This window comes from Lampris incognitus, chromosome 2, assembly GCF_029633865.1.
Source record: "Lampris incognitus isolate fLamInc1 chromosome 2, fLamInc1.hap2, whole genome shotgun sequence".
NCBI lineage: Eukaryota > Metazoa > Chordata > Actinopteri > Lampriformes > Lampridae > Lampris > Lampris incognitus.
Genome location: NC_079212.1, coordinates 140,792,645 through 140,819,191, shown reverse-complemented (window position 1 = coordinate 140,819,191; position 26,547 = coordinate 140,792,645). Strand labels below are relative to the sequence as shown.

Genomic DNA, 26,547 nt, shown 5'->3' with positions numbered 1-26,547 from the left:
TCTACTAGCAAAAGCCCGATCACCCTTTGTGACGAACCGTGACCAGGGAATAACCAACAGGGCTCCATCTGCAGATTTTAATAGTCGAGAGGACATATACCAGGTCAATACAATGGAAATGTATGTAGGAGCAAGACTGTTTAAGGCCTTAAAAGTGAGCAATAAAATTTTAAAATCAATTTGAAATATAACAGGGAGCCAGCGTAGGGAGGCAAGCACAGGAGCGATATGGTTATGCCTCTTTGTCCCTGTAATGAGCTGAGCAGCAGCATTTTGTACCAACTGCAGACAGTGGAGGGAGCCCTTGCTGATACCTGAGTACAGTGTGTTGCAGTAGTCAAGCTGAGAATAGATAAAAGCATATACAACTTTGCAGATCAGCAGTTGATGAAAATGACCTAATTTTGAGATCACCTTGAGCTGGAGAAAGCAAGACTGAACAACATGTTTGATTTGATTATCAAAACTGAGGTTAGCTTCGAATATATTACCGCAGGATTCCTAGCAGTCTGCTTAAGACTACTTGACAGACCACCAAGATTAGTACCAAAAGGGCTGATGGAATTTGGGGGACTGAACAGAATGACCTCAGACTTATCATCATTAAATTTAAGAAAATTTTGGGACATCCAGGATTTAATGTGAGAGGCAAGCTGTGAGATTTTCTTGGGTGCTAGGATCTGTGGGTTTTAGTGGCATGTATAACTAAGTGTCGTCAGCATAAAAATGGTAAAACAAATCATGATTTTGAATAACTTTGCCAAGAGGTAGCATGTTTAAAGAAAACAGAAGGGGGCCAAGAACTGAGCCTTGATGGACACCACGACTCGACTGAGCCATCGAGGAAATGGAGTTACCCAGACCAACAGAATAGGACAGTGGCTGAAATTGGAGTAAAAGTGAATGAGTCAACCCTGGCTCTCCATGAATCTGGCCCATATGGTAGGGTGGAAAGAAAGAAGCCGTTACTCAAAACTATACATATAAAGGCATGCTGGAGTTTGCTAACAAGCAGAGAGAGACCCAGTTAGGATCTGGGAAAAGGTTTTGTGGTCAGATGAGACAAAAATTGAGCTTTTTGGCAGAAACTCAAAGCATTGTGTGGCGCAAACCTAACACTGCAGTTGGGTTTAACACAGTTAAAGGGAAGGTTTACAAGATGGTTGTGAGATGTTATATGGTTCGGAGACAGTGGCACTGACGAAAAGACAGCTGGCAGAGCTGGAGGTGGCAGAGTTGAAGATGCTAAGATTTTCATTGGGAGTGATGAAGAAGGACAGGATTAGGAATGAGTATATTAGAGGGACAGCTCAGGTTGGACGGTTTGGAGACAAAGCAAGAAAGGCAAGATTGAGATGGTGTGGACATGTGTGGAGGAGAGATGCTGGGTATATTTGGAGAAGGATGCTGAATATGGTGCTGCCAGGGAAGAGGAGAAGAGGAAGACCAAAGAGGAGGTTTATGGATGTGGTGAGGGAGGACATGCAGGTGGCTGGTGTGACAGGGGATGCAGAGGACAGGAAGAAATGGAAACAGATGATCCACTGTGGCGCCCCCTAACGGGAACAACCGAAAGTAGTAGTAGTAGTAGATGATTAAGGGTAAAAACCCAGTCCTGCTGAGTTTCTCTTTTTTTTTCTCCTTCAACTATAATTAATATGGTGGGTGATCCAGAGACTTGGATTGGCATCAAGGGCTCAGCTCTTAGCTTATTACGCTCTTACCTCACCAACAGAACGTTTTCTGTTCTGGGTAACTCGACTTACTCGATGGCTCAGTTTAGTTGTGTTGTCGCTCAAGGCTCAGTTCTTGGCCCCCTTCTCTTTTCAATATACATGGTGCCCCTTGGCCAGGTCATTCAGAATCACGATGTGCTCTACCATTTTTATGCTGATGACACTCAGTTATACATGCCACTAAAACCCACAGATCCTTGCACCCTAGCAAATCTCACAACTTGATTGTCTGACATTAAACCCTGGATGTCTGAAATTTTTTTCTCAAATTTAATGTTTATAAGTCTGAGGTCATTCTGTTCGGTCCCGAAAATTCCATCAGCCCTTTTGTTACTAATCTTGGTGGTCTCTCAGGCAGTCTTAAGCAGGCTGCAAGGAAACTTGGGGTAATATTCGATGCTAACCTCGGTTTTGATAATCAAATCAAACATGTTGTTCAGTCTTGCTTTCTCCAGCTCAAGCTATTCTTCAAAATTAGGTCATTTTTATCAATTGCTGATGTGCAAAAAGTCGTACATGTTTTTATCTATTCTCAGCTTTACTATTGTAATGTACTTTATTCTGGTATTAGCAAGGGCTCCCTCCACCATCTGCAGTTCGTACAAAATGCCGCTGCTTGGCTCATTACCAGGACAAAGACACATGACCATATCACTCCTGTGCTTGCCTCCCTACACTGGCTCCCTGTTATATTTCGAATCGATTTTAAAATTTTATTGCTCACTTTTAAGGCTTCAAATGGTCTCGCTCCTACATACAGCTGTGATTTATTGACCTGGTATATGCCACCTCGACCATTTAAAATCTGCAGATGGAGCCCTGCTGATTATTCCCAGGTCTTGGTTTGTTACAAAGGGTGATCAGGCTTTTGCTGTTAGAGCCCCCACACTATGGAACTCTCTTCCTGTTGAACTAAGACAAACCAAGTCTCTAGCTTCTTTCAAATCTCGTCTTAAAGCTTTTATTTTTATGAAAGCTTTTACAAATGTTTGATTTGTTTTTTTATTTATTCTGTTTTTATTTTTACTCTTACTTATTTGGTCTTACTCTTATTTTCACCTTGTCTGGTCTTATTTCTTTGTAAAGCACTCTGTAACATTGTTTTAGAATAGTGCTATATAAACAGTTATTATTATTATTATTACCAACAAAACACAAAATTTTCATGTCGAGTTCAGTGCGAAGTAATCCTCTTCTTTTTTTCCTCTGCTACATATCAACCCTCAGGCCATTAAATTCACTGATAAAATCACAACCTGCTAAAACAGATACATTGTTGCAAAGTAATAGCTTATTAAAGTATAGCGTTCTCACCCGTTTCATGCGATTTCCGTTTCTGAACGTCACTACAGATCTTCTCTTTCATGGCTGTAAGATGTAACTTTGACTGCAGGCTCTCATCTGTGAGGCAGGAGCAATATTTGGATTATGTAGTAGGTGCTTGAGGTAGGGAGACTCAAGACTAGTCACCGGTGTTGAGGGTCAGCAAAATTGAGGGAAAGGCGCCGGCCATAGATGTCAACTAGGAACCCCATTTTAGTTGACGAAATGTTAAAACATTTTTTTTTTAATTCGGTGTGGAGAACATAAGAATCACTTTTTACATTGTACAACAATGATAAATGAAAATGAAAAATGTTAGTCATGTCCATGTAATTTGTTAAAAGCCACAGGGAGCCACTGCAGAGGGGCAAAAGAGCCCAGTGTGGCTCTGGAGCCGCAGGTTGCCGACCCCCGTCCTAATGGGTGCAATGTTGGTAGAAATATCAGTATTGATGAATTGTACATGACAAATTTCTTTCACGTTCCCTTTGAGACACATTGGATGACTGTTTCTCACTCAGTGAAATTTCCCATTTAAACTTGACTTGACCCTGCAGCACTCTGTTTCCAGGTTCATCAGATACTGTGTGACTGAGGGAGGGTACACTGGCTTCGACTTCAGCGATGCAGATGGAGAGGACGATGTTGTGTTGCGGTTGGCATCCCTGAAGATCAACACCGACTCTGAAGGTTCGTAAGGTCTAGTCTCGGTCTCCGCCCTGAACTTTAAAACCCGGAACCCTCTCAGACTTTAACTGACATCACCTGCATGCTCAGTGTGGACGTGGGCGCAGCAACTCGAAGTCATAGATATACTAGAAACGTAGATACCTCATTGACTGCTACTGTATGTCTCCGCTAATGCCTTTGCTCATCCACCATATTCGTGGCTCTCAGTGTGAGTACTTTGAGGAGCTGATGAATGAAGAAAATGAGAGAGAGAAGGATGGATGATGTGGGGATAATGAATCAGGAAGTGCGGTGGATTAGCAAGGAGGAAGTGAGGGCAGCTATGAAGATGATGAAGAGTGGAAAGGCAGCTGGTCCAGATGACATACCTGTGGACACATGGAGATGTTTAGGAGAGATGGCAGTGGAGTTTTTAACTAGATGGTTTAACACAATCCTGGAAAGTGAGAGGATGCCTGAGGAGTGGAGAAGAAGCATACTGGCACCGATTTCCAGGAATAAGGGCGATGTGCAGAACTGTAGCAACTACAGAGGTATAAAGTTGATCAGCCACGGCATGAAGATACGGGAAAGAGTAATAAAAGCTAGGTTAAGAGGAGGAGAGGTGATTATTAGCGAGCAGCAGTATGGTTTCATGCCACGAAAGAGCACCACAGATGTGATGTTTTCTTTGAGAATGTTGATGGACAAGTATAGAGAAGGCCAGAAGGAGTTACATTGTGTCTTTGGATTTAGAGAAAGCTTATGACAGAGTGCTGAGAGAGGAGGTTGGTATTGTATGAGGAAGTCAGGAGTTGCAGGGAAGTATGTAGGAGTGATGCAGGATATGTATGAGGGAAGTGTGACAGTGGTAAGGTGTGTGGTTGGAATGATGGATGGGTTCAAGGTGGAGGTGGGATTACATCAAGGATCGGCTCTGAGCCCTTTCTTGTTTGCAATGGTAATGGACAGGTTGACAGACGAGATCAGCCAGGAGTCACCGTGGACTATGATGTTCACGGATGACATTGTGATCTGTAGTGAGAGTAGGGTGCAGGTGGAGGAGAGCCTGGAGAGGTGGAGGTATGCACTGGAGAGAAGAGGAATGAAAGTCAGTAGGAGCAAGACGGAATACCTATGCGTGAACGAGAGGGAGGACAGTGGAATGGTGAGGATGCAAGAAGTAGAGGTGACGAAGGCGTATAAGTTTAGATACTTGGGATCAACTGTACAAAGCAACAGGAAGTGCAGAAGAGAGGTGAAGAAGAGAGTGCAGGCAGGGTGGAGTGATTTACGATAGAAGGGTACCAGCAAGAGTTAAAGGGAAGGTTTACAAGATGGTAGCAAGACCGGCTATGTTGTATGGTTTGGAGACAGTGGCACTGATGAAAAGACAGGAGGCGGAGCTGGAGGTGGCGGAGTTGACGATGATAAGATTTTCATTGGGAGTGATGAAGAAGGACAGGATTAGGAAGGATTATATTAGAGGGACAGCTCAAGTTGGACGGTTTGGAGACAAAGCAAGAGAGGCAAGATTGAGATGGTTTGGACATGTGTGGAGGAGAGACGCTGGGTATATTGGGAGAAGGATGCTGAATATGGAGCTGCCAGGGAAGAGGAGAAGAGGAAGGCCAGAGAGGAGGTTTATGGATGTGGTGAGGGAGGACATGCAGGTGGCTGGTGTGACAGAGGAAGATGCAGAGGACAGGAAGAGATGGAAAGGGATGATCCGCTGTGGCGCCCCCTAACGGGAGCAGCTGAAAGTAGTAGCAGTTTGCAACAAAGTTTGCAAAAAGTAGTCTGTCGGTCTGTCAGATCATGCAATCGAAACAGTTCCATCACAAAATACAAGCAACTTGTATATACTGTATCCTGCAACTATACGAGACACCAGAGGTGTTGAATCAATAACAGAGCCATAATAATGATAATAATCTTTATTTGTTTGGATAGATAGTTTTATTGGCTACATGACCAAGGCCGGGGGTGTTTGTTTTTGTTACAGCGTGTTACTCTGCAGCACAATACATCCAAGGACAACAGCACACACTCCACATATTATCACATCACAGCACTTTTCAAAATACAGTCCTTAAAAAGGGCAACGCGTTATAAAACAGGAAATAACAAACACACAAATCCAGCGAAAAAAAAGAAATGCGTAAAATGCATCTCTGTGCAGAACCGACGATCCTTGCTGCCCGCGCATCCCAGTCCATTCTTTCACCCATTTTCCTTTCCTTCATTTTATCCCTGCAAATCAGCGCACGAGCAACTTGGAGCGCTCGCTTCTGGCGGCTATGCATTTTCGGAAGAAAAAATGTCGTCTCGCACAAGGTATTGCGTCATTTCCCGTGTCACTTCTCATGTATGTTTTCATGACAGAACGTAGTTTGGAGACAAGGATTCCTCCTGGTGGAAGAGCTTGTAGTGTGTGACCCCCCCCCCCCCTGTCGCTGATCAGTCATCCATCCATCCATCCATCCATCCATCCATCATCTGAACCGCTTATCCTGCTCTCAGGGTCGCAGGGATGCTGGAGCCTATCCCAGCAGTCATTGGGGGGCAGGCGGGGAGACACCCTGGACAGGCTGCCAGGCCATCACACAGGGCCCACACACACATTCACACCTAGGGACAATTTAGTACGGCCGATTCACCTGACCTGCATGTCTTTGGACTGTGGGAGGAAACTGGAGCCCCCGTAGGAAACCCACGCAGACACGGGGAGAACATGCAAACTCCACACAGAGGACGACCCGGGACGACCCCCGAGGTTGGACTACCCCGGAGCTCGAACCCAGGACCTTCTTGCTGTGAGGCGACCGCGCTAACCACTGCGCCACCGTGCCGCCCCTGATCAGTCATGTAGTGTGAAAACCACGGTGACATCAAGATTCCCGAGTACAAGACAGCAGGTTGTGTGGCGTGAACAGCACAGCGATCCGACGGCGTGGAAAGTCGCGTCATGTGAACTCGGTATTACCGGGGTTGACGAATTCAGTGGCTAAGGAGATTCGGACAAAGGTGTAGGATCATCATGTGCCTCACCAGCTGGTGTCGATGTCCTAGTTGACCTGGCTTTATTGGACAGCTTCAAATTAAGAAAGAAATCAAGATTAGAAAAATCTAAAAGGGGCGTTTACTTTCAATAACTCGACAACATTATTACTGTTGCGTACCCGAGTACACACTCCGATACTGTAGGTAGAGGTAAGCAGCTAGTTGGTTTGCGGTCTGCCAATAAACAACGAAGAAGTAAGTTTTTTTTTGTTATCACATTTTTTACCCAGAAATGAGACACTCAGCTGGGGAGGGATGATCACACGCCTCCGCTATGGTTTTGTGTGTTTTATGGACGTCAGTTTGCTGGTGTCTTTTGGTGGGAAGATCTGCATTACTGGTTGTTTCCTAAATTGGACAATTTCTCTGAGCTAAAAAAAAGAGGATGTCATTTCTGGTATGCGTGTGAAAGATGGAACATGGGATTTGGCATTTAACACAATTAACACAGTTGTTATTCTTGGAAAGTTCCTTTTTACACGAGATCGGATTCCTGAAAACGCAGCCGAACTTCTGCATGTTTCCCAGGGGACTGTGTCATTACTTCTCATCGCTGAGGTCGAGGGAGACGAGGAACGCTGTGGAGCTCTCCGACTTGGCGGAAGAACTTGAACTTGCAGAGAACCCCTGGGACTCCCCTCCCTTTTAATTTATGTATTTCATTTATTTAATGTTGTGCCTCATACAGACAGATCAGAGAAACTGATGGAAGGAGCCGGTCTAGAGCACCCGGTTAGTAGTATAAATGTATTGTCTGTACCATTTAAAATAATAATAGTGGTTAGCGCGGTCGACTCCCAGCAAGAAGGTCCTGGGTTCGAGCCCCGGGGTAGTCCAACCGTAGGTGTCGCCCCGGGTCGTCCTCTGTGTGGAGTTTGCATGTTCTCGCCATGTCTGCGTGGGTTTCCTCCGGGGGCTCCGGTTTCCTCCCACAGTCCAAAGACATGTAGGTCAGGTGATCGGCCGTACCACATTGTCCCTAGATGTGAGTGTGAGGGGGGCGCCCTGTGATGGCCCGGCGGCCTGTCCAGGGTGTCTCCCCGCCTGCTGCCCGATGACTGCTGGGATGGGCTCCAGCATCCCTGAGACCCTGAGAGCAGGATAAGCGAGTTGGATAGTGGAATGGAATTTTTATTTTATTTTATTTACTTTTATTAACCTCCTCTTTCTTTTGTTTTATGTGTTTGTTGTATGTAGAATTTAAATGTGTCAATAAAAAAATAAAGCAAACTCCACTATGGCGCTTTTAAGCCGTGTTTTATGCATCTTTACCCTGAAATGAGACTCCTTATGACATCATACGGCGGTCCAGTTCCGTGTTTTGCCACAGTTGTTTTCACACTTGATGTGAACCTTAACCGGTTACACATGAACCGTATCTGAGACCACCTTTTCGAGTGCCCGGGTAGGGTACACGGTGTTCACACTACAATTTACCAATCAAACAAACTAAACTTTGGGGTCAAGTGTACTTGTATCCGGCCCCGGGTCCCTGATGTGAAAGCCTCCTCAGACTGTCTGGTCTATGAGGATTTCCTATTTGCGTCACCAGCTCTTCCCGCTCTTACCCTTGTGTCACAAAGCGCCGCTCAACCTTGGCAACTGCAGTTGACAAACCGGTAGTGGAAATGGAGCCAGAAGTTGTTTCGTTTTTGTTTTACCATTTAACGACCGCCATTTTACCAACGTTAGCATCACTAAAGCCCAGTAACTTGGCTTATTATGTTAATGACAAGTTGAGGTTTTAAGGCCCCTTAGGTTAACATTTGTATCGTCTGCTGGTCGAGTGAGTTGTGAAACCCAGTATTTACATGTAAGTGTAATTGTTGGCCACTGCTGGAGACGCCATTTTCTTCTGGGGGGGGGGGGCAATCATCACCGGTATGCAATGAATCTTGGGATAGGTTGGGCTGCAAAGGATCCACCCATCCATCCACCTGTCCATCCATCCATTATCCAAGCCGCTTATCCGAATTCGGGTCACGGGATGTTGGAGCCTATCCCAGCAGTCATTGGGCGGCAGGCGGGGAGACACCCTGGACAGGCCGCCAGTCCATCACAGGGCCGACACCGTCACACCTAGGGACAATTTAGTACGGCCAATTCACCTGACCTACATGTCTTTGGACTGTGGGAGGAGACCCACACAGACACGGGGAGAACATGCAAACTCCACACAGAGGACGACTTGTCACATGAAAACAAATAATGCCCAGTAAATATTAAAAAAACAAAAAGTAAATTAAAAACAAAAAATACTTCACAAACCTAAACATCGCCAGGACACGTGACACGGACATTGAATTTCTGGGAGCAATAGTCCTTAAAGGAAGAATCAGTAGGATTTTAAAAAACAAAAAGCAGCATATGTAACTCATCAAAATAATTCCTTAATAACCACTTATGATGACATCATCATAATGATGACGTGTCATCATGACTTATGATGACGTGTCAGGGTCTTGAAGGGTTGTCCCGTTTCATAGGGGAAGATTTCAAACACTAGTCCCTAATCACTTGTCCCGAGGTGTGAATGTGTGGGCCCTGTGATGGTCTGGCAGCCTGTCCAGGGTGTCTCCCCGCCTGCCGCCCAATGACTGCTGGGATCGGCTCCAGCATCCCGTGACCCTAATTCGAATAAGCGGCTTGGATAATGGATGAATCACCATTTGTGACCCACTAGACGTGTGTGGTGGTGTCCGTATCTGCAGAGACCCCGTCCTCTGCCTGTGTTTTCTTATTTTGCGGTGTACGGGACGCTTCTGGGCGTCCAACCTTTGGGCAGCGGGACTCTGTAATGGCCACCAGGTGCTAGATCGAGATCGTAAGCACATACCCAAGAGGAGGCTACGACAATGGTGAGTCGTAGCCTCCTCTTGGATATCTGAAAATACAGATATAGCGAAGCAAAACGCCAAGCGGAGGAGGCGCCTTCCAAAAGAAGAGTGGCTTTCCCCCGCTGGCGGGCACTGAAGTAGAGGATGGGACTGAAGAGGCCTGTGCACTGGGTGGGATGTGTTCTGGCAACTGGGGTCAGGGGCCGAACTTCTGGTGTTGTTGAGCCGGGGGGGGGAACTTTGAATATTGTGTTTACAAATCGTAACCGACAAATCCTACTCATTGTGCCTTTAAAATTCTGACAAATATTTGAAGGAGCTTTCGGAATGGGGGCCGCCTTCATGCCGCTGTGCCCTGGTCGCAATCAAGTGTTTTTTGTGCATTCTTCACGACCGAGGCGCGGCGCCATGTTTGCGGATGACATTGCGATGTGTAGTGAGAGTAGGGTGCAGGTGGAGGAGAGCCTGGAGAGGTGGAGGTATGCACTGGAGAGAAGAGGAATGAAAGGCAGTAGGAGCAAGACGGAATACCTATGTGTGAATGAGAGGGAGGACAGTGGAATGGTGAGGATGCAAGGAGTGGAGGTGACGAAGGCGTAGGAGTTTAAATACTTGGGGTCATCTGCCCAAGGTAGCGGAGAGTGAAGAAGAGAGGTGAAGAAGAGAGTGCAGGCAGGGTGGAGTGGGTGGAGAAGAGTGTCAGGAGTCATTTGTGACAGAAGGGTACCAGCAAGAGTTAAAGGGAAGGTTTACAAGATGGTTGTGAGACCAGCTATGTTATATGGTTTGGAGACCGTGGCACTGATGAGAAGACAGGAGGTGGAGCTGGAGGTGGCAGAGCTGAAGATGATAAGATTTGCATTGGGAGTGATGAAGAAGGACAGGATTAGGAGCGAGTATATTAGAGGGACAGCTCAGGTTGGACGGTTTGGAGACAAAGCAAGAGAGACAAGATTGAGATGGTTTGGACATGTGTGGAGGAGAGATGCTGGGTATATTGAGAGAAGGATGCTGAATATGGAGCTGCCAGGGAAGAGGAGAAGAGGAAGGCCAAAGAGGAGGTGTATGGAGGTGGTGAGGGAGGACATGCAGGTGGCTGGTGTGACAGAGGAAGATGCAGAAGACAGGAAGAAATGGAAAGGGATGATCCGCTGTGGCGCCCCCTAACGGGAGCAGCTGAAAGTAGTAGTAGTAGTATAATCTTCATGACCGAGGTGCATAAGTGACCGACTGCCTGATTTTTACCATTTGATTAAACACGGTTTTCTGTTCGTTTCCCTGCATACGAGTAATATCGTAATGTACGTTCAAAACAATGAAAAGTGGAAGCGTATTTCACCAGGCGATGCTCATTTTGTGTTTCAAAACGTCTGCGTGTTAATTTCGTCTCGCCAGTTGTTTCCGCGACAACACGTGTTGCCGGGCGCCATTCGTTTTTGCTTTGTTTTTCCCGGGGTTTCCGTTTGTATCCGTTTTATACGTCCCAACGCAATGAATTGTGGGCTGTCCCCTCAGCACGTGTACTGGGGTTGGGGGGTAAGTGGCCCGCCGCCAGTATATCTGAGCTACGCTACTGGAACTGTTACCTAGTTACCTGCCTGTGTTGACCGTTCAAAATGACAGCCAAACTCATTTGTAAATTTTTGTGCCGCCTGCGCCACCAAACAGGTGCAGAACTTTATCGCTCACTAATATGTTGTGCTTCCTGTCATCTTTTCAGATCTTCAGCCGGAGGGGAGTTCCCTTCAGCAGCCCGTGCATCCAGAATGGAGAAGGGAACACCGAATTCCCCCCTCCACTCAACCCCATTCAGAACAAGGCAAACTGGAAGACGACCACACAGGGCCGAGACCTGCAGAAACACTCAGGTGGTATTTGCCACTCGCATCCACGGACTTCTGCTACATCAGCCAACAATTATTGTGACAAGATGTCCAAAAGTGAGACAATCTGCAGAGTGCGATGAATGTCGGTAGTGCTTTTTTTTTGTTTGATAACGTTCACTGCCGAAAGTTACTTTTGAATTATCGTAGTTTTCATCCTCGTCTCTGTGGTCTTTCAAAGATCTGTCCACTTTCAGATCTGAAATGGTTTGTTGTAAACATTGTTCTATACCAGCAATGCATGTTTAGAAAGAACCGGCAATCCTGTTTTCCAAGAGCCGATACGTCTTACTGCATATTGCACTTAACAAGTAAGATTCCCTCTTTACTCGGTCATCCATCCACTCAGCCGTTCTGATTTTAAGTTTTGTTGTTGAAAAATTAGCAATAAAGACTGATATTTTTTAACTAGTGTTGTAAAGACTAACCATCACTTTGGCAGGATGTAATATATATATATATATACACAATTTTTCGGATGTATATTTCCACAACAGTTGACCAAAGGAAGCAAGTGGGTCTTGTCTCAAAAATAGTTTATTAACAATGGTCATGTTCACTTAAATCAGTCACTACAACACTTTACGAAGCGTTAGAACTGATTTTTTTTTTTCTTCTATAAATCAGAATTCTTACAATTTCAAATACTTCCAGAGAGAGGAGAGATTACACAACATTGAGCAGAAGCTGTTCCCACGGAGAAAATGTGTGTATGCCAGTGCTTGCATGTCGATTTGTGCACACATTGTAAAAGACTCATGGTTTACTCATGCATACATTGACATCATAAAAGGACACGTTTGATATAGTGCAACGTCATTTTGCATACACGACAGCAGTATACATGCTTAGTGATGGGCTCGACGCCGGACCCTCTGCTGCTCAAAGGCGGCGGTTCTCAATCGGGTCCTCAGACCCACGGTACTGCTGGTTTTCCCCATTCTACCTGGTAGTTAAGTTCACCGTTTGTCAGGTGTTCCACCCATCTCATTTGAGAGGTTTTACAGTTTGAGTCGGAAGTTTACATACGCCTTAGCCAAATACATTTAAGAAAGAATGAAAGCCACTTTATTTTTGTCATTGTGCAGGTTACAACAAAATTTGTCTTCTGCATCTAACCCATCTGCAGCGCCCAGGGACCGACTCCAGTTCTTCTTTCCACTCCCTTGGTCAGGGGCACAGACAGGAGTACCAACCCTAACATGCATGTCTTTTGGATGGTGGGAGGAAACCCATGCAGACACTGGGAGAACATGCAAATTTCACATAGAAAGGGCCTGGGACGGCCTGGGGTTCGAACCCAGGACCTTCTTGCTGTGAGGCAAGTGCACTAACCACTGGGCCACCGTGCTGCCCCTTTTTCACAATTGCTATTTAATGCTGGTAAATATTAGGTCAGTTAGGATCACCACTCTATTTTAAGAATAATAGAATTTTATTTCTTTCATCACATTTCCAGTGGGTCAGAAGTTCACATACACTTTAGTATTTAGTAGCATTGCCTTAATAATTGTTTAACTTGACATTCAGGTAGCTTCCGCAAGCTTCTCAATCATTTGCTGGATTTTAGCTCATTCCCCCTGACAGAAGTGGTGTAGATGAGTCAGGTTTGTGGCCCCCTTACTTGCACACGAGTTTTCTGTTCTGCCCACAAATTTTCTACCGGATTGAGGTCAGGACTTTGTGATGGCCACTCGAAGACCCATTTGCGACCAAGCTTGAACTTCCTGGCTGATGTCCAGAGATGCTGCTTCAGCATAGACACATCATTTGTCTTCATGATGCCATCTATTTTGTGAAGTGCACCAGTCCGTCCTGCAGCATAGTCCCCCGACAACATGATGCTGCACGGTTGGGAGGGTGTTCTTCGGCTTGGAAGCCGCCCCCCTTTTCCCCCCACCCCAAACATGACAATGGTCATTATGGCCAAACGGTTCCAATTTTTGTTTCATCAGACCAGAGGACATTTCTTCTCCCCGTGTGCAGTTGCAAACCGTAGTCCGGCTTTGTTGTGGCGGTTTCGGAGCAGTGGCTTCTTCCCTGCTGAGTGGCCTTTCAGCTTATGTTGATGTAGGACTTGTTTTATTGTGGCTACAGATACTTTGCCATTGTTCTGGGCTTTGTTGATTTCTCGCACCAAAGCACCTTCATCTCTAGGAAACAACTCATCTCCTTCCTGAACGGTATGACGGCTGCGTGGTCCCCTGGTGTTTATACTTGCGTACTATAATTTGTACAAATGAATGTGGTAACTTCAGGCATTCTGAAATTGCTCCAAAGGATGAGCCAGACTTGTGGAGGTCCACAAATTTTTTTTTTTTCTGAGGTCTTGGCTGAGTATGAAGGCAGCCCTTAATGTCAATTAGCCAATCAGAAGCTTCTAAAGCCATGACATCATTTTCGGAATTTTCCAATCTGTTTAATGGCACAGCCAACTCAGTGTAAACTTCTGACTCACTGGAATTGTGATAAAGTGAATTATACGTGAATCTGCTTGTAAACAATTGTTGGAAAATTTACTTGTCAATGCACAAAGTCCTAACTGAAAGTAGATGTCCTAACTGACTTGCCAAAACTATAGTTTGTTAACATGAAATTTGCTGAGTGGTTAAACAATGAGTTTTGGGTGTGCCCCAGTGGCTCACCCGGTAGAGTGGAACCACATAAAGCTGAGTCCTTACCGCCGCGGCCTGGGTTCGAATTCGACCCGGGCCCTTTGCTTCACGTCATCCCCTCGCTCCCCTGCCTTTCCTGTCCGTCTCTCTCTCTACGAATGCAAAAGAAAAAATAATAATCTTTTAACGACTTCAACTTTAAGTGTATGTAAACTCCCGAGTTCAGCTGCGGATCTGGCAAAACACGTGAATGTATTCAGCTATGTGGCACAGTGAGAAACCAGCAGCGCCGGTTTGAGAACCACTGCTCTAAGGGAATGCTTTAATTACTCTGTGCTTTCAAGCTGTGGAGGTTATTCAACTTATCATACGGTCAAACACCTTTCCTGTACGTTCCCCACAATTCCTTGGGCTCTAAGCTCGACAAGAAAAAGAAAACGCTGAAAAATCATGCCACACAACGCAGCTTTCGAAGAGTTAATGGGAGGGCCCATTTAGTGTGCTTGCCTGTCAGCATTCATCCACATTTGCACATCTGTCGGAGGGATTATTTGACTCGACGGCATACTCATCCGGTGTTAAGTTTCTTTGACTGCAAATGGTGTCCCAAAAGAAATGAACCGCACCCCTATTTTCACACAAAGGCCTTATCTGAACTGTGGTAAACACACCTTACACGGTTACCCCCCATAGTTTTAGCACTAGCACGTCCACGGCACATCTGCATGGCCAGCAGAGGGTGTAAAGTTGCATTACGAAATCGGCCTCCTGGATGTAGTATGGCAACTAAAAAGGATCAAACCAAAAACAAGCCATTTTGGTAGCTGGTGTTCATTTGCTGGCGTAAATGGGATACAAGGACGTCGCATGCAACACGTAAGACGGACATCAACATCCACCTTTCTTTAAACCCACCCGGACACGTGTAACCCGAGAGACACAAGTTAGATGACCAAGAGACGCAGGGAAGAGGAAAGCTGTGGAGACTCTTGTGCCAAAGCCGACGAGCCGCCGGGCCTTTCGGGCGTCTTAGCCGGAGCCGTTACATTTACAATAAAGCATCCCGACGCACAAACGTAAAACTAGGACCAGCGGCGCGGTTTTACCAAGTCTCCGGCACGTCTCCAATAAGAGACTACGCTACGAATCCCATTCAAAAAGCACACACCAACACCCTCAGGGGCCTGCCGCCTCCTCGACGAGATCCGAAATATCCAAGTTTTTACACTGGGAGGTGAAGATCAGGATGAGGACTCGGTAATGGCGGGGTGTCGGAAAAGAAGCCCAGTCGCCACTTTCTCACAGACGCGCTGTGAACGGTGACGACACGCTCCTGAGCTTTTGGCAGCGAGACCAAGTTCCACATCATCAAAGGGGACCTTTTTTTTGGCCGCTGCCGCCAGATGTTTCTCACTGATACTAAGAAAACATGGAGCGGATTTGGGGGGGGGGAAAAAAGAAGGATCGGCCGACAATTCGTTTCTGGAAACGTGCGCAACACACGAAGGTCTAACCCAGGCAAACAGCCAGGGTGATGCGACGCACACTAGCGATCACTTTTCATAACGCGGTATTATGGATGTGTGTGTGTGTGTGTGTGTGTGTGGCGAGGGCAGGAAACCTGGATGAAAATAACACGTCTCGCATGACCCCCCCCCTCCCCCTCCCCCAGGTGTTCAGACGAAACGCACAGAAAGAGCAGATCTCTACCGAGGCATGTCAGAGATGTCAGACCTGACCGAGTCACCGTTGGGTTGGCATAAACCTGCGGCTCCATCTGCTCCGGTGGAGGGAGGGAGGGGGAACGCCAAAGGCACGCGGGCTGCCGGAATTGAGAAGGCACTGGAGAAAAGCAAACTCCGCACAAACAAACGTGACTCACCTCGAAACAAATCTGCGAAGATAAAAGAAAAAAAAAAATTCACCCCACCGGAAAAAAACCCCTCGACATCCACAATCTCTCGCTAAGGCGGACAAAACAAGACGAGCGTTCCCGGACCGGGCTACCCGCTGAACGGACCAGGACTCCCATCATCAACAGCTAACAGAATACCAGTCTTCCCGCTCCAAGACAGGATTAAGTAAACTATCGTCCGCAGCTTAACGAGCGAGGGAGCTTTTCGGCCGGCCTCGGTCCTATCCACTTGTGTCTCGATCGGCCTGTTTGGTTTGCCCCATCGTGTGGGGGCCACCGCACAGGTGGAGGATGGTTTATGAGGAATGTGCGTTCAATAAGTGGGTCGTCCGTAGCGCGGGAAGGTCAATGTTTCGCTGACGAGGCGACGGCCGGCTAACACATCTGTCCCTCAACGGGAGAGGACCGAATGGCGAGACGGACAGCGTCCACGTCTCCCGACAACCGAACCGAGGCAAGGAGCTATTCGCTGTGGGTGGAGAGATGTCGGCAGCGCTGAAAGCCTTTAGTTATGGCTACGCTCGGGTTTCCCCGACAGCACCGTGTAAATTGAGCTAAAGGACAATGGCGAGGCCCTCTCGGCCTTCTCAGTTAGTAATCTGCCAAACACGAAGCAGATGGTGGTGTGCGCGAGGAACACGGGAGAAAAACAAAAAACAAAAAAAAGGCACTGGATCGTATGACCAAAACATGTTTTCAGGAAAATCCATCCTCTGACCGGGATATCTATGACGATGGGAAACAGAACCAATAACCGGGGCGGTTCAAAACAATCTGGAGAAGTCCTCGCTCAGTAGGACCATCTAAACAAGCGGGGCGGGGTGCTGCTCGTCCATGCTCGGGGAGAACAATGTGGCATACAAATTTGTGCATTCGCGACTGTCCCCCTTGAACGGCTAAAGAAATACAGATAGGGAACAGAAATACACGGGGAGCCGAATCGTGCCATTTAGGGGAACGGAATCAACACGGAGGTCAAGCGGCCCATTCTTAACCAGTGTTATCATACAGGCCGTGGCCTTTTCCTGCTTTATGTCGTGTTTCGGCGCCGCTTTGCGTACATCTGCCCGCCTCTTTTTGCGAAATGTGAGATACAGTACAAAGACGTCGTTCGGTAAAAGTCAAGTCCTTCTTGCGTCATGCTTTTTCTTTTTTACATTTTCTTTTTTTTTTTTTCCCCCCCCCTCTCAATTGTAATTCCTGTTGGTCAGATGGTGTCGAGGACGTCTGGACCGGCGGATCAACCAGCACCTCACAGCAGCAGACAGCCGCTCCGCTTCTTGCGCTTGCGGACCTGCAGCGCCGCCCGGGTGGCCATCTCAAACACCTCTCGCACACCGTCCTTGGTCTTGGCGGAGCACTCCAAGTAGCCGAAGGCACTGATTCGATTGGCCATGTCTCTGCCTTCCTCCGGCTTCACTGGCTCCTAAAAAAAAAAAAAAAAAAAAAAAAAACACAAATAAAAACAGCAAAAGTTTAGATATACACACGTGGTGTATTAACATTTATTTATTTATTTTTTATAAATTTATTTCTGATTTTTCCCTTTTTTCTCCCAATTTAGTGGCCAATTGATCCCTATTTTAATTCAAACACCCACCCTCGTACTGCATGCGTTCGCCACCTGCATCTCTCCGGCCGGCAGTCTCGAAGGATTCGCCTCCCCACTTTCGTGACGAGGCGAATCCAAGCCGAACCGCTGTTTTTCCGACACACACAGAGACGCATTCACGTGACGAACACAAGCCGACTCCGCCCCCCTCCCGAAGACAGCGTTGCCAATGATTGCTGCTTCATCGAGTCCGGCCATAGTCGGATCAGACGAGACCGGGGCGCGAACCCCAGTCCCCAGTGGGCAACTGCATCGACACCAAGCCGATGCTTAGACCGCTACGCCACCGCGGACCCTTGTGTATTAACATTTATGTCATTTTGTGCACCTGTGTACATGAAATGACACAAAATATTGTTCCCCCAGCCCACAGCGGTGCAGCACAAAGACAAAACACATACCCAAACTTCAACACATATCTCCAACCTACAACAAAAAATAATACTGAGGCGTCCAGGTGGCGGTCTATTCCGTTGCCTACCAACATGGAGATCGCCGGTTCAAATCCCCGTGTTGCCTCCAGCTTGGTCGGGCATCCCGTGTCTGCCGGTGGGCAGCCAGATGTGGGCATGTGTCCCGGTCGCTGCACTAGCGCCTCCTCTGGTCGGTCGGGGCGCCGGTTTGGGTGGGAGGGGGAACTGGTGGTGGTGGGGGGGGGGAATAGCGTGATCCTCCCACGCGCAAATAAATGATAACCCAGATAGCAAAGAATCTTTGGCCCAAATATGGCCAACATCTGCAGTTATCTCACGGCCCATGTTTGGCCTTGAATGACGGCGTTGACTCAGGCTGAGTGTGGCTGCCTCGACTCAGCCACACTTGGGCCACATCTGGCCCACAGAGTATGTGCTGAATCCCAAATCAAGCCCGGTTCATTACATTTGGGCCATGTCTGGCCCACGCAACACTTGCTGTAACCCAAGTCAGGCCCGGCTTATGACATCTGGGCCATCACAACAGTTGCCAGCGCCGTAACTGAGCCGTGAGTACCAAAAGTGCCCCAGATTAAGCCCAAAGGTGTCTGCTACCTGGGAAGTGAATGCTTTTGTTTTTGCTTTTGTTTTGACCTTCTTTGGAAAGTGACCATGGTGTAACTGATAATCCACTCCAAGGTGTGCACTTCAGAATTTGAGACACTTGATGCGGAGGCAAAAATGGTGGCTGCAGGTGTTGCCCTTCTATGAAAAAGACAAGACCAAACGTCAACTACCATGTTAGACTAGAAAGGCCGATTGTCGGCATTTCTGGTCACTGGCCACACGGGTTCTCTGGAGGATACTAATGGAGGGATGTACAAGTAGCGCTGCTTTTACAGGAAGTGGGCAGTCCATTTCTCCCTGATATTTGTTCTTCTTTGTTGAGACTGTACTGAAGGTCAACATGGAACACAATGTTCAGGAGGAGTTTAATCCGAGACAAGTAGACGTTGGTGTTGCGGGTCGACAGATAGTGGTCCTGTTAGTTATACAATCTTTAAATATGTGGGGAAAAAATAAAACTAATGTGTTTAAACACATAAACACAAACGACTATTATGGAAAAACCTGCCAAAAATTGTAAACCTTATAGGCAATGAGATGGTTATTCAGCTCAGCCTAAATCATGACCATAGTTGCAATGTGAAGGACACGAGTGTGAACACGGTTTAGGTGCTGCAGTATTGTTCTGCATTGTTTTTAATTGCCTAGGATTATCGTATTTGTACGGATCGTCTTGCGTCATTGGTGCGATGCTGCATCACCGAGGATGCATCTGGGACAGACAAAGTTGAACTTTGAATCTTGAATCTTAGGAAGGTGGCTCCGTATTTCTACAGACCCACATGGCCGGTTGGATAAAAAAAGCTTTTAAAGTACCTGCTTCATCTTGGCCAGCTCTCGTCGCGTGTGCTCGTCATTCCTCAGGTCCTTTTTGTTCCCCACCAGGATGATGGGGACATTGGGGCAGAAGTGCTTCACCTCAGGGGTCCACTTCTCCGGGATATTTTCTGTCAGGAGAGACAAAAACGGCTCTTAACACTGTAGAGGAACTAGGAAAGAAAGGGCGAGGGCACAAAACCCCCTCGTGACGGATTGCTTTGAGGCAAAGGTGATTCTGGCACTGCTAATCCTTACTTCCCATCAAGTCCATTAAGGCATTTAACAAATAAACAACTTACATGGTTGATAGGAAAAGCCCCGAGTCTTGAGAAATGACAGCGAAAATAAAAAGAGAAAAAGGTCAAATAGAATCAAGTGTCGCTTTACCTAAACTGTCGGGGCTGTCGATGGAGAAACACATGAGGATAACGTCTGTGTCGGGGTAAGAGAGGGGCCTCAGTCTGTCGTAGTCCTCTTGACCGGCAGTATCCCACAATGCCAACTCCACCTAGACCAGACCCAAAGAGACAGCTGATGGTGGTGACAGTGGTTAAATGCAGTGACGCCTTACACATAAGAACTATAGTTAGCGTTGTTGCCATCTAAGTATATTAAGCGTGACTACTATACATATCTAATGGCATGTTTACTTTCTAAACTGCTCTAAAAAGTGACGTCTTTGAAGCGGGAGTAATTCGAAGGGTGGTTTGTGCGTATTCGGGAGGTTCTGCATAATTCATTTTCATCTTGTGACTTGTGTAGCAGTTGAGAATCAGCATTGAACATTGTGGGTATATACGATATATAGGGGCTGCAACTGACGACTATTTCCATAATAGATTAATCTATCAATTACTTTTTCGACTGATCGTTTAGTCTGTCAGAAGTCTAAAATACTGATGAACGCTTCAGTTTCCAGAGTCTGAAGTGATGTCTTAAAAACTGGTCACTTATTCTGACAAAACAACCCCAAACGAAAGCCTCAAGTATTAATTTAATTCATCCATCCATTGTCCAAGCCGCTTGTCCCAATCGGGGTCGTGGGGATGCTGGAGCCTATCCCAGCAGTCATTGGGTGGCAGGTGGGGAGACACCCTGGGAAGGCCGCCAGTAAGCTTACAGTACCTGGTATTCCCAGGAGGTCTCCCATCCGAGTACTAACCAGGCCCAATCCTGCTTAGCTTCCGAGATCAGAGGCAAGCATTTAAGAAACTGCAGCCAATAAATGTCCCCCCCCCCCTTTTTTTCTCCCCAATTGTACTTGGCCAATTACCCCACTCTTCCAAGCCATCCCGGTCGCTACTCCACCCCCTCCGCCGATCCGGGGAGGGCTGCGGACTACCACATGCCTCCTCCCATACATGTGGAGTCACCAGCAGCTTTTTTTTCACCTGACAGTGAGGCGTTTCACCAGGGGGACGCAGCGTGTGGGAGAATCAGGCTATTCCCCCCAGTCCCCGAACAGGCGCCCCAACCGACCAGAAGAGGCGCTAGTGCAGCGACCAGGACTCATACCCACGTCCCCTGTAGGGACGCCTGACCAAGCCGGGGGTAACACGGGGATTCAAACCGCCGATCCCCGTGTTGGTAGGCAACGGCGTAGACCGCCACGCCACCCGGACGCCCCAACATGCTGTTATTTTGATGGAAAACGGAGACTTTACCCCATATGAAGGTCTCCAGCGACCAGAAATGAAAAGTTCAGCAGCGTGCCAGTTGTAGTTATTGGGTATTTATAGGAACTCCCCCAGCAGGCACTTACAAATACCCAACAGCTCCAAAGACAACAAACAATTAAGGGCAAGTGTATATTTTATGTAGTGATAAAATGGGAGTCGTGCTGCTCTGGAACGCAACGCAGGAGCCCCTAAAGTGAGCGTACTCCCAACATTTGCCTCACAGAAGCACATATTTTAGTTTTGACATCACTGCGGCGCGGCTGCTATTTATACATCCTCCACATTTGCCATATTCCCCTGCAGGTTGTATGACATTAACACCCGCACGATATAACTTCAGAGCTACGCCGTGTCGGACATACTGGAAATAAAAAATACCTTTCCATATAAGTCGCAGTGTTTGAATAAGTTCCCGTTTTCCCTCCGACGAGTTAACAGTGAGATCTATGGGCGTCTAAAATTACACATCTGTGCAACTTTCAACACATGCTCTGCATCACAATGGGAGAGTCGGTGCCATGAAATGACGAGCCGTGTCTTTTGTTAAACCGCTCGTCACGATAAATAGGCGTCTGGTTCCGAAAAGCCTTCATAAGTCATCGTGGCAGAGGGATCCAGAGTCTTGACAGAGGCGAGATACAAAAGTAGAAGCGAAACGAGGAAAAACAAATGAAATCAGTGCACAGGTATTCCCCCCTCCCCTCCCCCCCCTCAACCCCATTTCCTCTCGTCTACTTATCTCATGCAGCACTGAACCAAATCACAAGTCTGCTTTTGTGTTGTCGGCGTTCCAGAAGTGAACATGGGGGACCGGTCTTATCCAGTCACACTGCTGATTAATTCAATTAGGCAAACGAGAGAGAGATTAGAGAGCACCAAGCCAGATACCGTCTGCTCCTGCGGGAGCAGCGACTTCCAGATCGACTCGAACTCCTCGGCCGAGCCACCGTTCCCACAAACAACCTCCGCTAAAAACTTTTTAAAGTAAGTCGACGAAATCAGCAACCAGATTTGTAATTGTTTCACAACTTAGTTACTTTCAAAAAACTAACTCCAACTACCTTTATTAGTAAACGAGTAATATTGTGTTATTTTATACTTTTGTCTATAACATCTCAATCGTCTAAAGAACGGCGAGGGCGTGGTATATTTCCTCATTAATATTCATCATCAAAGCTCAACTGTCAAAAGAAATGTGGGGGCGTGGTCTATTCCTCATTAATATTCACGGTGGAACTCAACTGCCTAAAGCGCAGTGGGGGCGTGGTCTATTCTGCATTAATATTCATGAGTTGCCCTTAGAGTGAAGCAGGCAAGCAATGGTAGGCAGAGTTTCGTATTTTGATGGTTTGACCTGATTGGCTGTATGCAAATGAGTGTCCGATGAAATCACGAGCGTTGGCGTTAAAAAAAAATAGAAAAACTGAATTCTATCGTTTTCAGTCAAAAACAGGCGGTACAAAATGCTCGACAATTACAGTAGTAAATGATGGTAGAACATATTAGTGTGTCGATTTCAGTTTGACTTAAAATAAAAAAAAGGGGGGGGTGGCTGGGGGGTGGAACTGCGAATGACAATAGATGGAGCGCCCGCGGAGCACAAACATTAGTCAACGGTCCCAAAATAGAGGTTTGCAGAGGCGGTGGGTGGGAGGTGACAGCACGCTGCCAACATGAGCAATGAGTGCAGTTGTGTTCCCTCCGGAGTTACTGAATAACCAGGGGACTTTTTGGGAGGAAAGAGGGCGAAAAGGAAGGAAGGAAGGAAGAAAAAAAAAAAGAAGCTATTTTTAGAAAACTGTCCAAACCACTGAAGGTAAAGGGACAGAAAAGAAAAAAGAATGACATTTTCTCCACCAGGGGAATCTAATTCCAATTTAGGGACCATGTGCAAAGAGCACAAATCTAATCTGGCTGCGTCTGTAATGGTGGTAATTCTGGAGGGGTTTACAGACCCCTTAAAGACCCGAGAGGGCGGGGGTGGGGGGGGTGGGGTAACCGGTTGTCGTGGTTAGCAGTCTTATCTCAATTGTATATCATCTGCATCCAGACACGGATCCCCTAAATTTAGTTTTCCTGCCCAGAACACAAATTAACCACCCCGTCGCCCCCCCACCCTAAAAAACCCCAACCTCCAATCCCTCCTCTACAACAGGAAATGAGAGAGGCATTTATCAGACAGGCAGGAGAAGAGAAGGGTCCTGAGAGAAAGGGGGAGGGAGGGGGGGGTTACCAGGAGCCATCCCCTGTTCCATGTCTGAACAGGAAGTTGAGGAGCGGAGTCATTTCCTGTTTTGCCAAGTGGCGATCCTGCCATGGTGGTCAATACGAGAGAACAAAGCCTTTTGACATAACAGGCCATCTGCTGCTTGGACATGGGGCCCCTGCCGACCGACCGACCCCCCCCCCCCCCCGACTAACATCCCACGTAGCGGTCACACAGTCGTCCAAAACAAGATTCCACACAAAACAAACACACACACACGTATACGAGGGCCTCGTATGCAACGTCGGTACTGATTAAGAGTGAGCTCTATACTCAGCAACTGACCCATGACGTTACGGGCAGGGACACCGTGTCGGTTACATCCGCCGGTCTGTTTCATTACTTCGAGGACACTTGTGAGTGACATCACAAACATTTTATATTTTCACTCTTCAGGCCGTCGCCGCCTCAGCTTTGAACGACGAGCTTGTGTCGAGTATGATTTTGTAAATATATGATGGACTATTTGTGGTTCTGTATATAGATGTATTGTGTCGTCTCCCAGGCACGGTGCCAGGATCTCCATTTTGGCCGGCCCTTTTAATTATACAAGCTGACACCGTCTCCCTTCCTTTGACGGCTTTCGACCGGCGGTGTCGCCACAACACAAATGGCGGATGTCGCGCTGTGGAAGGCGACTAGCGCGTCGGGTTGATCACGACACTTTTTAAATCCATTTTCCGCAACATTTTCAATGCCCAGATAGCTTATTATACACCCACGACAGTATTACAAGCAGTACACACGGGTCTATCGCCCAAATCATGTACGCAAGTATGAGAAATGAAATATAAAACACACATCCAAACTACAAAAACACATATATCCAACATATCCACAAAAAAAAAGCACTGTCCAAGAGGGCGAACGCCAGGATGACTGTCGGGACTGCCGGGCCGCATGGGCTAGCAGTTAGCTTAGCCTGCCCCGCCCCCGCGTGAGACGAAACAGTAGTATCCCGTCTGCCATGTTTGTTTTTTTGCCGTGGATTGTGTAGAGGCATTTGAGGTCTTTATAAATCAATGGCTGTTGAGCCACAACAACGGATTACTGTAGATGTAGCCTACAATATCGGATAGATTTTTCAAACACGGTTTTTTTGGCCGTTATCCGCTGCTGAACCACCTCCGTACCGTGACATGCGTGCGCGGGACTAACGGGCCCGGGCCGACGTAAAATGGCCTGTTGTGATTGGTCCAGAGGTCACACATGATGGTAACCTATTAAATGTTTTTTTTTTAGCATTTATTGTATATCTAAATGTTAATTTTAATAATTAAAAATAAAAAAAGTTAAGAAAAGCTATGTTCTCCCAGTCATTTAGGGTGGGCCGGATGTAAAGGTGGGTGGGCCCAGGCCCGTTAGGCTCACCCACAAGGCCGTGCCCGGCCTCTCCATCAATGTTTTTGGTTTTATTTGGAATCGCCTGTTGCCGTGTTATTTGTGGGGTGGCACCTCCTCTGTTAACGTTGGTCTGATGATCCTTTTGATCGAAATGTTACAAAAATAAATATGCAGTGATTTTCTTGCGACGCAGCGTGACGTGGAGTTTTCTGAATATTACTCGTCATACTCGTTCTGCACCTGCTAAAAGGCAGAAGTTTGCAGATATTTTCTGTACACAAGCCAAAAGAAAAAAAAAAAGTTTCTACTTGCATTAGACGGATGTCATTACATCGACAAAGCCTGTTTTGTTTGCTTCCTCGAGGAGTATACAGACCTGTTTTCCATCAACCTCGATATCAGCGATGTAATTCTCGAACACAGTTGGCACGTACACCTCGGGGAACTGGTCTTTACTGAAGACGATGAGGAGACAGGTCTTCCCGCACGCTCCATCCCCCACGATCACAAGCTTCTTCCGAATGGCTGCCATGTCTGTGGGGCGGGGACACAAGAGAGGGAGTTTCGCTTTGGGTTCGGTTTCTTTTTGAATGGAAACAGAAACAACAACAACTGCAGTAATGACGGCACTCACACGTTCAAGCACACCACCGAGTTTCAAGAAAACGACAAAAAAAATCTACATGGGGAAAAACCCTGACATTTTTCTAGGGTTACATAAACTGGGGAAAACAACATGCTTGAACATTCTGTCATCCACTTCCTGTTTTAGACCCCTGCAGTTTTGTGTTTTACAGTGGGTGGGTGGCTGGGGGTAGAAACAAAAAATGACATCAAACTCTGTGGCTCTTCATGCTGACAATAGATGAGAGCAAATGCAAATACACTTAAGGTAGGGAACAATGATCTGCAGGTGGAGAGAGAGAGAGAGGGAGAGAGAGAGAGACCGACCGAGAGAGACGGAGAGACCGAGAGAGAAGAGAGACAGAGAGAGAGCGATGCAGTGGCAGACCTTGAATCCCCAATGCCAGATCTAGATGATTAGAGAAGGAAGAGGGAGATAGGAAGGAGAGAGAGGGAGACAGAGAGAGAGAGAGAGAGAGAGAGAGAGAGAGAGAGAGAGAGAGAGAGAGAGAGAGAGAGATGGGAGGGGGACAAGCTAGGACAGGGAGGAATGTGCTATCAAGCTGGTCTCTCTGGCCCCACCCTGCCTGTTTCTCTGCAGTGTGCAGGGAGGAAAACTGTCCGGGAAACTGGAACAGCTGGTGAAGTACTTTCCAATTCTGTAAAGGAGACAAAACACTACCCTCCTCTTTATTTCCTCAAAGTGCTCCCTAAATTTCCATCAGTTCTGTTTCAACAGCACACAAACAACAAAACATGATCTTATTAAAAGCACCGTCTCTGTACCCAAAAGGAATTCGACCCAACATAGCCAATCCACGTAGGTTATCTGTCGTACATACCACACACACCAAAAGCAAGTTATCAGCAGCAAGTAGGTCAAAGCCACAAAATAAAGAGCAGATTCATCAGAATGCATTTGCATTCACAGTCGCTCACGTCTTTTCAACAACGACAACTCGGGCCTGGATTTCTGAAGCTTATGCTGTACACGCACACACACACACACTACACAAAATATTATGACCACTCACAGGTAAACCGAATAACGTTGACGATCTCCAAACAAGGGCACATGTCAAGGTAGATTAGATGGCAAGCGAACAATCAGTTCTTGTTGTC

General features: G+C 46.9%; 1 protein-coding gene across 1 annotated transcript in view; it reads right to left on the bottom strand.

The window, feature by feature from the left end:
• Positions 1-12,030: 12,030 nt before the first annotated feature.
• Positions 12,031-26,547, bottom strand: part of rhoca (ras homolog family member Ca) — a 31,099-nt gene continuing 16,582 nt past the window's right edge. The window contains exons 2-5 of the mRNA XM_056275393.1: positions 25,178-25,335; positions 19,900-20,020; positions 19,510-19,640; positions 12,031-17,467 (exon numbers count right to left, since the gene is read on the bottom strand). Coding sequence (XP_056131368.1) covers positions 17,294-17,467; positions 19,510-19,640; positions 19,900-20,020; positions 25,178-25,333 — 582 coding nt within the window. The 5' untranslated portion in view covers positions 25,334-25,335 and the 3' untranslated portion in view covers positions 12,031-17,293. The remainder of the gene's footprint in view (positions 17,468-19,509; positions 19,641-19,899; positions 20,021-25,177; positions 25,336-26,547) is intronic.